At 40.7% G+C, this 14,640-nt stretch overlaps 1 protein-coding gene across 1 annotated transcript in view; it reads left to right on the top strand.

The window, feature by feature from the left end:
- The window catches only part of ACE2 (angiotensin converting enzyme 2), a 459,770-nt gene that overhangs the window by 206,783 nt on the left and 238,347 nt on the right, over positions 1-14,640 (top strand). Inside the window, exon 9 of the mRNA XM_086934340.1 lies at positions 13,349-13,575. Coding sequence (XP_086790466.1) covers positions 13,349-13,575 — 227 coding nt within the window. The remainder of the gene's footprint in view (positions 1-13,348; positions 13,576-14,640) is intronic.

Below are 14,640 nucleotides of genomic sequence, written 5' to 3'. Positions count from 1 at the left end.
TTCTCACCGAATTATTATTAATGACAATGACCCTATTAAGATTCCAATCTAATGTGTAGGGCATATTAACATTTAGTGCAACATTGCACATTAATGTTTAGTGCAACAGCGCTACCCTGTGGATTTATTTTTAAGTTGACATTAACTATTTTTATAATAAATATTTAACTTAAACTATATTTTCCTTTTCAGCTTCTGAGGAGGGTGATTATTAATAACACTTTTTCTTCTTCTTAGGAAGTTAGAAGGTTAGAATTATTAGAACAATTGCTAGAGGTGTTACATTTTCCTTTTTGTGGTATTTATTCTAGACCAGGTGAGATTCTCATTGCATATACATTTGTTCATTTGAGCAAACACTTTTCAATTTTTATTTCAATTTACCATGCAGAACGTAGCTACCCCATTATTTTTTCTATCTAACCCGTGAGACCCACCTATTAAGTGGCAAAAATGAAAGAAGGTGTTCGAACGGTATGCCAAGGTTTGTGGAACTAGTTTAAGTGCAGAAAGAAGAACTGCTTTACTTCTTTACTGTCTTGGGTCGGAGGGTCAAGAGGTTTTTGACCCCTTACCTGATATTGATGTTTCCAACTTGAACGAATATGAAATTTGCATACTCAAATTAGACCGACATTATTTACCTAAGGTAAGCACCATACTTGAGCGCTGCCATTTTAGTAGACATACTCAAAATGAAGGTGAATCAGTGGAGAATTATGTCAGAGCTCTCAGAAAATTGGGTTCTTCTTGTAAGTTTGGAGGTTTGTTAGAAGAAAGGATAAGGGACCAATTTATGTTGGAGTGCAATGTGCAATGTGCAAAAAGTAAGGGATGACATATGGCAGAAAGTTTAACATTTTATAAGTATCCTTATTTTCTCTAGAAAATGTTGCTAATGCAGACTTAAATAAATAAATCCACAAGATGGCGCTGTTGCACCAAGCATTATTGTGCACAAAACATCAACGTGAAACTTAAAGTCTAAAAGTTTATAAAGATGCTTATCTTCTTTGTTGAAAAAGTAACAGCCTTACATGCGATCATTTAAATTGAATCCCTTCAAAGAAGTCCTCCTCCCACAGGCCGATAAAATAGATCAAAGTGGCTGTCAAGTAAACGTGTGACGTGTGACGCTGAGACATGCGCAAAAACCACAGTTGATGGACAGAATGCAGAACAATGTCATACATTCACCCAAGTACAGAGATCTGGGCCCAAATCCATAGTGTTTTTGCACTCCACACCACCCCAGTTCAGACATGGCTATATGCAAATCAGTCTGACCCTGTGCCTCATGGGAACAGTCCAGCCCGAACTGCCAAGCCATGCCTTCCCTGGACCGAAAACAAGCTTCTGTGGACCGGTTTCTGGCATTCCAGCCGTCTTCAGCCTGGCTTGCTTGAATCCAGTGGTGTGAAGTGCATGGGACTCACGTCTGAGCATACCTATCCCACTCGGGGTGACAAATGCAAAAACCACAGTTGATGGACAGAATGTAGTAGAACAATGTCATACATTCACCCCAGTACAGAGATCTGGGCCCAAATCCATCGTTTTTTTTCACTCCACACCACCCCAGTTCAGACATGGCCATATGCAAATCAGTCTGACCCTGTGCCTCATGGGAACAGTCCAGCCTGAACTGCCAAGCCATGCCTTCCCTGGACCAGAAACAAGCTTCCGAGGACCGGTTTCTGGCATTCCAGTCGTCTTCAGCCCGGCTTGCTTAAATCCAGTGGTGTGGAGTGCATGGGACTCACGTCTGAGCATACCCATCCCACTCGGGGTGACAAATGCAAAAACCACAGGTGATGGACAGAATGCAGAACAATGTCATACATTCACCCCAGTACAGAGATCTGGGCCTAAATCCATCGTTTTTTTTGCTCACCATGCCATTCCAGTTTGAACCCAGCCATATGCAAATCAGTCTTGACCCTATGCCCCATGGGAACAGTCCAGCCCGAACTGCCAAGCCAGGTCCTCCCTGGACTGGAAACAAGCATCCAAGGACAAGGACCGGTTTCGGGCTTTCAGCCCTCATCAGCCTGGATACCTGATTAGGATGGCAGGCGGATCGCCGTAGCCACCGCCGGGCTGGCGGGGGCTTATTGCCTGCCATCTGTGCTCGAATTACCCTCCGCCATATGATAATGGCTGGGGGGTCCGCGGCGGACGGAAAGACCATCCGCCGCTTTCCACCTGGTCGACATGTCGACCGGGCGGTAAAGGGTTCTCTCTGGTGGCGGTATATATCAGACACCGCCAGCCCTATTAGAATGGGCATTTTACAATGCCTTTCCGTGACGGCATTGCCGCCACTGAAAGGCATACGGAGTATGCTTTGGGGGCCTATTGCAGGCCAGCAGGGACTCCGGGGGGTGGAGGGTGTACATGGGGGGTACCTATGGTAGCCCCAGCAGTTCCATGCACAACATGGCAGGCACTGCGCGGTTCCTGCCATGTTGTGCATGGAAGTTCACAGCATGCCGTCCTGGCATTGTGGTGTGCGGTGCTGAGTGCAACGCCCGCCACAATGTCAGGAATGCTGGATGCGCCCGCCACTGTGGCGGGCACATCCTAATTGCAGGGACGGGATCCCCGCCCTTATGGCGGTCACTTTCTACGATGCCAGCCAGAAGGGTGGGATGGGTGGGGATTAGGCCCAAACGGGTGAAAGGCGACTGTGTAGTTGTGAACTTTGATAGGGCCCATTTGCCAGACAGACTCTTTTGGAACGGCTCTGATATACAAGAAAATGGCCACCTCAGAGCAGTCCCCTTGGGGTTTTTTTACCCCCCACAATTAAGAACTTTGTCCACCCGTACTCCTTATAACATACCTTTGACGGCAGGCCGTGTGGGCAATGATTGGCAAGTCATACACTATAGTCAACGACAAAGTAGACCAACTGTATTTGATGCAGGCCCAAACATTACACTGGCGAACAGGTTCACTCCACTCACTGATCTGAACCTTAACGATTGACAACCAGTCCCAACGCAGTCAGTAACAGGTTTTGGTACAAGGGAGGAGGGTACCCCACTTTGTAAATTCACAAGTTGGAACATTGCAGGCTTAAAGGGCAAAAGTGTGGACCCATCATGGGTCAACTTTATCACAGCACACAATGTAATAGCCTTACAAGAAACATGGGATATTTCGCCTGGGTTTCGGTTAGATGGATATTCAAGCTTTGTAACTCCTGCGGTCGCTAGTAGTGCTGGGAGAGCAAAAGGGGGACTGCTGCTCCTATTTTCCCTAGAACTAGCTGGGACATTTAAGCAACTAGAGCCTGGTTCACAAAACCTTTTAATCGTTGAATGGACTGTTCCTTCAAGCTCGACCCTCCTAATAATAAATTTCTATAACTCATGGGTGAGGGCGAACGAATCGGACCATATCGTTTTTTTAGAGAATTTTTTTAGTTAATTACAGTCAATCCACGCATAGTAATTCTGAGCTCATTTTACTGGGCGATTTTAATATTCACAAATGCAATTTACCATGTCTTATAGATTCTGATGAGGGTATGAGCGCCGTAGATATTCCCCACTTTGAACATTCCAAACCAGGAGAGGCGCTTGAAACGATGCTTGCCAGTATAAATCTATATGAGCCATTGTATACAGAAGAGGGCGAGAGGGTACCCACATACAAGGGGACTGCGCAGGGGACGATTATAGATTATATTTTTATCTCGGTTGCAATCATCCCAAAGGTAATAGGATATAAGACAATTGTCTCACCCCACAGTGATCATAACCCCTTGCTATTAGTGATTCACTGGAGTGACCTACGGCGCAACTTTGTTGGACAAACTAAGGTTTGAGCCACTGCGGTGCCCAGTGACCAGGATAGAAGGCTTAAGTGGGGTAGAGTAGTCGAGGAAGAATTCATGGCCACCATCCTGCCCAAAATGGAGGATTCAATTGCAACCTGTTTGGCCCAAGGCTCTTCAAACCAACTAATCATACAGGCCGTTTAGTCTATCTGTGCCCAAGTCACTAGGGACCTAACAGTACCAAAACCACGGTTCCCACCAAGGCCCTACAAATGGTTTGATTCCCAGTGCTCACGCATACATAGATCCTTAAAAGATGCCTTAAGGGACAAGCCGAGAGATAAAGTTTTAATTACTTGCCTGAGGCGGGAATACAAATTAACCCTAAAAAGGAGAAATGCCATTAAAAATGAGGCCTGGAATAAACTTCTTAATATAGATGTCCTTCGAGATATTAAAAACTTCTGGGATACCATAAATAACCCTTTTTTTTCGGGTACTGACAATACTGCCCTTGACTGTGTTATCCCGGATGAGAAATGGATTGACCATTTTCAAGATGTATATGGTAATAAAGGTGGTACATCCGTGGCTGGTTCAAGAACTGTTCAGGTCCACCTTGAGGTAGAGTTTGGGGAAGAGGAGGTCTTTAAGGCCATAATGGACTCCTCCACAAATAAGGCGCCAGGGCCGGATGGCGTACCAGTTGACTTTTTTAGATATTCCCCAAAAACATGGTCTCAAGCCCTAACCAGAGTATTTAGAGCCTCAAATTATAATATCTTCCCAAATACATGGGCCACTGCTATCATAGTCCCTATTTTTAAGAAAGGCAACCGGGAGGATCCAGGGTGCTACAGACCCACCTCCCTCCTTGACTCTGCGATTAAAATCCTGGGCAGAGTGTTACTGGGTAATTTAAGGACAAATCTGGAGGCTTGTGGGGGGCTCGCTAACATACAGTACGGCTTCCGGGAAAAGCGAGGTACCCTGGATCAATGTTCCAACCTCCACCTTCTTGTCTCTAAATACACGGTGGTCGGAGAGGGGTCAGTTTACCTGGCTTTTATGGACCTCTCTTTGGCCTTCGACCTGGTTAACAGGTCCAAGTTATGGTCCCTGCTAGAAGAGATGGGGATAGAGGCTCCATTGGTAGGTTTTATGGCTAGCTTACATCAGGACCTGTTCACCAAAGTAAGGGTCAACAGGGAGGGGAGATGCACTGATAGCTTCAGGTCAGAGAAAGGGGTGTGACAGGGGTGCATCTTGGCCCCCCCTTCTCTTTACCATTTATATTAACGGTTTAGGGAAACACCTTGAACTAGGGGCGGCAGATGTTCCACGTGTAGGAGGAGCCCAGGTACCGGCCCTCTTATACGCGGGCGACGCTGTACTAATTGCGCGTACTGGCAATAGTTTACAAATCCCACTGGACCGTTTTGGTTCATTTATGGAGAGCCTTGACCTGAAAGTAAATGCAACAAAATCGCACACTATGATCATAGGTCGCCAGAGAAGCAAGACCACACGGTTAACTTTCACTTGTGGGGGGATGTGGTTTCGAGGGTTCCCTTACTTGGGGGTCCTTTTCAATGAGAGGGGCTCTTGGGCCCCCCAGATAAAGGCAAAGAGTGTCTCTCTGGCTCGCTCAACAGCTGCTCTGATGGGCTTTTCGAAAAGACTGGGGGCAAAACCAATGGAGGCCCTAGTTAAAGTTTACAATAGTAAGTGTATTCCCATTGCTACGTATGGGTCTGCTCTGTGGGGTTACGTCAACCAGGATCGCATTCAGAGAGTCGAAAACGGGCTCATTCGTCAATTTCTATCCATCCCAAATTCTACCCCAACGTTACCCATTCATGAAGAACTGGGCCTACCATATATTACTGACAGATTGAGGTTGGCACCCCTACTCTTTTGAATTAAAACATGGCTGAACTCTGAGCTGACGCTGAACCATGGTATTCTGTTGGACGTGGTATCAAGGGACCACGCCTTGAGAATACCCTGGTTGAGATACCTTAAAACCTCATTTGCAGCGCTGGGGAGACCGGAGATCTATTCAGACCCATCAAGTATTAGAAAACAGGATATTGAGTGGATTAAACATCATTTCCTTGAAAGGGTACGGTTAGAGAGAGAAGAGAGGGAAGTAATGAAACCGTCAGTAAGAGCTTACCTGATTTTAAGTACCACTCCCTCTCTGGAACCCTATTTAAAAATTGTTACTAATCCCCTTCACAGAGTCTTGCTTATTAAATTTAGGATGAATCTGATCCCCTATACACTTGGTTGTTTATCTACTTGGGCAAAACCCGAGGACGCTTCACCTTGCAGATGCGACAATTTTTCTACCCAAGATACCCTACATTTTATGTTTTTTTGTGGGTTTTATGCCTCCGCTAAGGAGAAATATCTAATACCTATTCTGAAGGATGCAGGCTTTCTTCAGGTTAGGCCAGCATTAATTTTTCTTCAAATGTTGGGCAACACGCACATCATCTTCCGTGTGGCATCTTACCTAACGGCTGCATTTAGATTAAGAAAGAAACAAGCCCCAGGGAACGTCCTATTTTAAATGCTGGCCTTGAGGGTTTTAAGTAAATTAAATTTTAACTTAAATTGACTATGAATTGAATTCTGTATGTAAATTGCAATGTGATTTTTATACTGTGCTGTATGTATTGCCTTTTATGATTTTAACAAAAATCGAATAAAGCGTATTTTGACTGACTGACTGACACTTTCTACGATGGGCCGCCCGTCATCCTAATGGACCCCAGAATGTTAAAACCAACTTCACTAAAAGTTGATTTCATCATTCTGAGTTCAGGCATACAAAACTCGAATTTCTACCTAGTTTCCTGAGTCAGTTAGGATTATAAAATGCAATAATCCAACTGCCCATTCTGGCCTATTCGGAAAAGTTAGCCTTGAAATAGCGAAACACGAAAATGGTTGTAATTCACTTTTAGGACATGCCAAACACATCAGGGCTTGTCCTACCTTTTATCTACAATGCACCCTGCCCTTGGGCCTACCATAGGGGTGACTAATATGCAGAAAAGGGAAGGTTTAGGGACTGGCAAGTGGGTGCACTTGCCCAGTCAACATGGCAGTACCAGACTGCACACAGGCTCTGCAATAGCAGACCCGAGACACACTTTTACAGGCTGCTTCTGTGGGTGGCACAACCAGTGCTGCAAGCCCACCAGCAGCATTTGGTTTAAAATCCCTGGGCACTGTACTAGGGTCCAAACCAACCAATCATGTAATCACTATTCCATACATCAATTTACCATAGGGAGCACTTGCACTGTGGCACTGAACAGCAGTGGCACAGTGCCCAAAGCATCTCTAACTAGCAAAAACACATGAGGCAGCAGCAAAAAATGGAAGGGAGACCCACGCCAAGGTGCCAGGGCTAAAATTCACCCATTTAGCTCCTCAGTTTCATTACAGAAATTACCTATGAGGCGGGAAGAACAGGTAGGTGTCATGATGTAAAGGTGAAACTTGCAGAAAGAGGAAGGTTGAGACTGATATTTAACATTAGCCCATCTGCCAGATTTCAACAGACAATAATATCAAGTTCAAAATTTCGGAGGGGCAGAATATCGAAATCAAAAATATCAACTACCAGAATATCGACCTGAAGGTAAGACATTTCATTTTTGTTATTATCTAAGTTGGTAATATCGATAGCAAAAATATTGATGTTACTAATATCGATATTAATATTAGTGTTATGTATTTTATTATCTATTTTATATGTTTGTTTTTATAATTTTTGTTAATTATTGTACTAGTTTTAAAATATATGTATTACATTTTTAGAAGTTAGTAATAATGTATTTAAGTAAATTATGCATTTTAGTACCGTAGCGGGTTGTGGGTTTATAGGGGAATATGGTGGGAAGTAATTTAATTGTAATTAAGTACATATGTAATTGTTATTTATTGGTATTGATAAATATGTTTATGTTAATTAGTTATTAATTGGTAATTAATTTTTATTAATTGTTAATCAATTTTTATTAATTGATTATTTGGTAATTATATTAAGTGTATTAATTCATTATTGAAGTGGGTTGTGATGTTGTTATAGGGTAACAGGATGGGAAGTAATTTAATTGTAATTAAGTAATTATTTTTGTTAGTGATGAGTATTTATAAATAAATTATTGTTAATCAATTATTAATTGCTAATACATTTTTAATAAATATTTTATTTATTTTAATAATGGTTCATTAATTATTAATTGGTAATTAAATTTGATTTTTTATAATATATTGGTATTAATCAATAATTTATTGTTAATTAATTAGTAATTGTCAAATGTTTTTTAATAATTATTGTTTTTGGTATTGATTTTTTCTTTTTTCTTTTATTATTAATCGTTAATACATTTCTAATAATTATTATTTAATTGTATTTATTTTAATTGTTAGTTAATTATTAATTGGTAATTATTTTTCAATAATTATTTATTGGTGTTGTTCATAAATTTGTTGTAGTTTAATAAATAAATTGTTATTTTTTACAAAACAATTAATATTTTAATTATTAGTAAGTTATTTTGACCCCTATGCTATCCAACACTTTCCCTACTGTTGTACCCTCTGGAGTTGGAAGTGTAATTTTTACCCCTACACTATCCAACACTTTCTCTTCTGTTGCACCCTCTGGAGTTGGAATAGTAATTTTTAGCCCTACGCTATCCAACACTTTTCCTACTGTTGCACCCTCTGGAGTTGGAATAGTAATTTTTACAGTACGCTATCCAACACTTTCCCTACTGTTGCAACCCTCTGGAGTTGGAATAGTAATTTTAACCCCTGTGCTATCCAACACTTTCCCTACTGTTCCACTCTCTGGAGTTGGAACAGTAATTTATACCCCTACCCTATCCAATAATTACTGTTTTAGTTAATGTAGTGTCTAATTTATTAAAAAAAGAAAATTCATTTGATATATATAGTTTTGATATTTTATTTATATTATTGTTGTATGTGTATGTATGTATTTATAATTTATAAAATGTTTTTATCAATTTATAAGTTATTAGAGTAATTAATTGTAAATATTATTATGTAATAAATATATATATTTTATATGTATATGTTTAAGTTATTTTTACATTATATTTATTATTTATAATTATAAATATATTTTAACTATGTTTATTTTAAATATATGTATCACTTATTTAATTTTATATTATTTTTAAACATTAAAAAAATGATATTTTTTACAATGATATTTTTTACAAGAATATTTTTTTACGATATTTTTGTACTTACCTTAATGTAGATAGGACTTCGATATACTTGACTTCGATATTCCGCCTCTGATATTTTTGATGTTAACATTTTTGACGTCGATATTCTGTCAGTGATTCATTTAACTCTTAAGTATAAGTCGTTATCAACTCAATATTGGAGCATGACAACAGAATTATATTTCTTAATGCTTTTGAATGAAAGAAATTTAAAATGAAGAGTTAACTTAATGATTAAGTTAAATCTTCATTTTATTTTTCTCCACTTTTCAAAGTGTTACATATTATAAACAGCAGGCTTCTTGCTTCCAGTGGCTGGTAGACACAGTGCCATATTTATAACTGAAAAATACAGTCATTTTCTTTTAAATGGGAGAAATTTAAAGTGAAGGAATATGTTTCCATGAAACATTGTCTTGATGTTTTTCTCTACTGTAAATTAACCCAATTAAGTCCTAATGTTTATTGATGCGTGCTTCTTCACTTTAAATTCCTCAGATTTACACAAATGAGTGTATTTTACAGTTCTAAATATGGCACCATATCCACAGGCCACTGGGAGTAGAATGCCTGCTGTTTGTAAAGATACTTTGAAATGAGAGAAAATTAAAAACATAAGTTTTATGTAATGCATATAAACATAAAAATAACTCCAGTTAAATTTTCTCTCATTTCAAAGTGTCACATTTACACACAGCAGGCATCTTGCTCCCACTGGCTGCCATATTTATAACTGAAAAATAGAGCCATTTTTTTAAAGGGGAGAAAATAAATTGCAGATTTTTTTTTCTTTTTACGAACATTTTTGCAGAACATTTGTTTGCACTTTTCTCTTATTAAAAATGAAAATGGTTGTATATTTGTGTTGTACATGGAATGGTGCCACATATGGCAAAGGGTGTGTCCTGTGCCACAAGTACATGTGACACAGGCTCCCAGTCACCCATACTCATATATCCCATTCATTAACACACATGTTCAAACATCTCCATAAACCATGCACTCACTGGCACACATGGCAGCCCTAACAAAGTGCCCCTAGTCACAGTATTCTGTTCAAACCATAGTATGGGGCTCCTTGGACATTAGGTTTAAAGTCAATGAAGCTAGGTGAGGGGATGTCTGGTAACAATGCACACATTACTTGCCTTTAGTAGCTCACAACGATTTTCACTGATCAGAATTAGCTCTCAATACAGAAAAGGTTGGAGAACACTGACAGAAAAAACATTGTTGGTGGTGCCAAAACCTATGTTATAACTAGGCTTCTATAAACAGGCCCTTGCTAAAGCTAAACCTGATCTCCTTTCTGGGAAAATCCTAGAGACTAGCAATATTCCATATGAACTTTTGGAAATACTCAGCATATTCCTTCACCCTGAATGCATTGATCACCTTCACCCAGTATCTCAAGACTTCTTTGGGAATCTTACTTCATTTTATTATCTTCAAAATGTATACCAAGCCATTACAACAGCCCAGAAGTCTATAAATCTCTGCCTCTACCAAGCCCCAGTCAGACTATGACAAACCACAGGTCTGTCTTCACCTTAGTCACCCAGGATACTGAATTTAAGCAACCCAACAGTCTTAACCCATGCTCCACTCAGAGCCTATACCTTATTTTGGTTCTGAAATCTCTCAGATTTATAATTAGTAGCTGGATTACCAACAGTGTTACCATGTCATTATTATAAGGATATTTGCCCAATCTCTAGAAATGTTGTCACACTCTTCTAAAAAAGGATAGCTTGGACAGTTACATTGTAATGAGTACTGTCATGTCGCCCTGCTTCCATCTCTTGTAAAAATGCTGGGAAAAAATTGTTACCAAATAGATCTTGCACTTCCTGAAAGATAAAAACATTGTAGATCCCAGGCAACTAAGGGACACATTTACTAAATTTTCACACAATGCAGGTCAGCAAGCAACGTTTCTGCATTACATCAAATGGAGAGAGCAGAAATGTTCCATATTTACATAAATATGGAGCATTTCTGCTCTCTCCTTGCACTGACACACTGTGTGGGACCTAGACACCCTTGCACCATAGGGCAAGGCTTCCTGTGTTACAGGCAGAATAGTTTTTGTGCAGGAAGAAACACCTTCCTGCACAAAAACCAATCCTCAGAGGCATTTTCCTCAATCTACTAGCGCTGCAAAAGGCAGCACACATTGAAAGAGGAACTAATGAGGAGAAATAACGATATTTCTCCTCATAGTGTAGCCTTTTGATGCATTCCTAAACTTACAAGTCGTTGTAAATCTGGAACTTCACCAAAATCCGCGGGTGGATGCAAGGGAATGCCCATGCTCCACCCATGGAAAGCCAAGGTTTACCTCCCGATAGAGGCATGGGATCTGCTCTAATGATGGCTGAATATGACCATAGAAAAACATTGGACAACAGCGACTTTGCAGGTGTGATTTTTTGCCAACTTTTGATATGATGGACCACAGCATTTCCCTCTGATGACTGAATGGACATGGATTGAGGAGGTTGTTACAAAGTAGCTTGCCACATTTCCGACCAACCACACCCAAACCTTGTCCTTTCCTCTATACAGCTCCAGCAGTTTGGTGAGCAAATGTGGAGTGTCATAAGGATCCACACTCTCATGTACCTTTCAAAGTCTAAGTGCCCCCCATTCCAAAATATTAAACATCCTAACTGTAAAGCAGTCAACTATGGAGATTATACCCATCATTTTGTCCAGCAGGACAAGGATGCACCTGACTCTCTTTCTCTCTTAAACACTTATTTGTCAGCATTACAGGCATGGATGTGTGAGACCATTTTAAGGATCAGTCCTAAAAAGACTGAGCTTCTTCTGCTTGGCAAATACAAGCCCCATTGGCTGGATTTCATATGGACACCCTTACATTTCACTCGCAAAATGTGGAGTATTCTTCCTCTTGATCTGTGCAAGCATATTAACTGTCTCCTAAAACTGACTTAATTTAGTTCTTTCCTTTTTCTTTGCTTAGCAGTTCTTACAGTCTTGCAATCCACCAGGATAGGACTGGGGCAGAAAATAAGCCGGGGCAAAAAAATAAGCGCCCCCCCCATAAGGTTACACTTTCAGGTGCCCCAGGTGCAAACAGGGAAAGTGTGCATGATTATGGTAAACCTGGTGCCCTCAGGGCAGCTGCGAAGTCGCCCTGGCCTGTTAGCAGCATATTGAGGCGAAATAAGGAATGCCTGCTTCAAAACCGCTCCATGTTTCACAGTGCTGGCAGAACTCCACCTGCACTTTCAAGGGAGGAGATAGATCTCCTTGCAGGCGGTTACAGTGAGTGACTTCACCAGCTTGCAAAGGGATATCAGTGGGGGTCCATGGGACCCACTTTCTCCCCTCTAGAGTGCTGCCTTCAAGAGATGCACTGAAAGTGTGCCATTTATTTGTGGTGCACTTTCAGTATGCTCCCTTAAAGCATGTCTGCCTCTGCGCCTGCATATATAAAATGGCACAGGCACAAAGGCAAAGTGATTCCCTCATTTGCATGGGGCCATGCCCCCATGCAAATGAGGGAACACTGTCTAATGATAGCGATGGCGCTACATGTGCACTAGCACTATTTGTATTTTAGATGGGGCCATACAAGCATCTACAGCCCCTTAATACCAAAGTGCCCCGGGGGGGGGGGGGGGTCTCTCTGTAATATGGCCCCCTGATAACTAAAAAAGTGATTGGCATTTTGATCTTGTAGAGACATGTTGTAGAGTTGTTTGCAAGTTATGGAAGACTGCATGCATTTGTGCTTGGTGCAGGCAATGTTTGTGGTAATTTCAGGGAAATCAACAATGAAAACCTGCCCAACAGGCCATAAAACAGGCCCCCAAACAGTCAAAAAAACAGCCCACATGCTGACATTTCAGATCATTGCCAGCCTGCCTTTTAGGTCAATCAGCCCCTGCTGTCCTACTACAGCATCATGCCTCCATGATGGGCAGTACAGCAAATTCTACTTTGTATGGCTTTTACTTGTTTACTGTTGTTTTATTCACATAGAATTTCCCTTTGCGAAAATCGCTCTGAGTTACTTTTTGGGGAGAAGGAAGTCTACTTTATCTTAAAGTACATTTGTTTGGCTGGAAATATGGTCGCCTTTTGAGGCTTGAAACGTAAAAAGATTTGAATAGGTTAAAAGAAGAAAGGGTGTTTAACAATTTCTTACATTAGCATTGTTGTGAGAAATGCCATTTCATAGGTCATGCTTATACATTAATTATCTGCTATCTGTCCTTCACTCATCTGACAAATACATCATATACAGGATAAAGATGTGCACGAAAGTGAATATGGAAGACTTCCTGACTGTCCATCATGAGATGGGACACATAGAGTATGACATGGCCTATTCTAAGTTGCCATTCCTTCTGCGAGATGGGGCAAACGAAGGATTCCATGAAGCCGTGGGCGAAATCATGTCACTATCTGCTGCTACTCCTGAGCACCTGAAATCTCTTGGTCTTCTGCCAGCTACATTTGTGGAAAATAAAGGTAAGAAAGAGAGAGAAAGATAAAGAGAAAATGTGTGTGTGTGGTATTCATAGAGAAAAGCAGAATGTAAAATGCTATGACTCATGAGTGAATTTTGAAGTGGATTGTGATGCCAACAGCATGTCCTCAACAATGGTAATAATGCTATTCTCCGCCAATCTGCATATATACATTTTATGCCTCACTTTTTTTGATGTGGACTGGTTATAACTAAATGTCCATGTGATACAATGAGTTAAATCTATGTAAATTCATACTAAGCACACCCTGTGAATATTAGCATAGTTTTTCTACTCTGTTGAGTTATTGTATTTTGCAGTGGATGAGTCAAAAAGCAGAGTTTTATGACATTAGGTAGTCTATACTTTAGAAATAATACATCATTTGGCCTTTGTTCGGTGATAAATGGTTACGTTTACATTTATGAAAGCACTTATTTCAAATAACATTATATTGGGCCACCTTTATTTTTGTCTCTATATGTATATTGTGTTGTGTTTGTGTGTGTGTGTGTGTGTTTATATGTGTGAATGGCTATGTAAGTGGTTGTCTGGGTGTGTGAGTGACTCTGTTGAGAGGCTGTATTGGTGAGTGACTGGGTGTGTGAGTAGCTGTATTGGTGAGTGAGTGAGTGGGTGTGTGCGTGTCTGTATGGGTGAGTCAGTGGCTGTGTGAGTGACTGTATGGGTGAGTGGCTGGTGTGAGCATGTGTATGGGTAAGTGAGTGGCTGTGTGTGGGTAAGTGGGTGTGTGAGTGGCTCTGTGGATGAGGTAAGTGAGTGTGTGAGTGGTTGTATAGATGTGTGAGTGGGTGTGTGAGTGGTTCTGTGGATGATGTCATCCTTGATATTATCAGTAATGTCATTTGAGATGTCATCAGTAATGTCACATACTATGACATGGGTGATGTGAGTTCATAAGCAGTGCATTGCGGGGGCTTAAGTTATAGTTAGCTCAGGCAACTATAATTGCTGAATTTCCATGGTTTTGTACAAGTGAAATCTGAGCCAAACTATGACATACCCGTAATCACAGAGACCGCATAAAGCTTCCGTCTTGCTCCAT

Source organism: Lissotriton vulgaris, chromosome 8 (genome assembly GCF_964263255.1).
Source record: "Lissotriton vulgaris chromosome 8, aLisVul1.2, whole genome shotgun sequence".
Classification (NCBI taxonomy): Eukaryota; Metazoa; Chordata; class Amphibia; order Caudata; family Salamandridae; genus Lissotriton; species Lissotriton vulgaris.
This window is presented reverse-complemented; position numbering and strand designations above follow the sequence as displayed.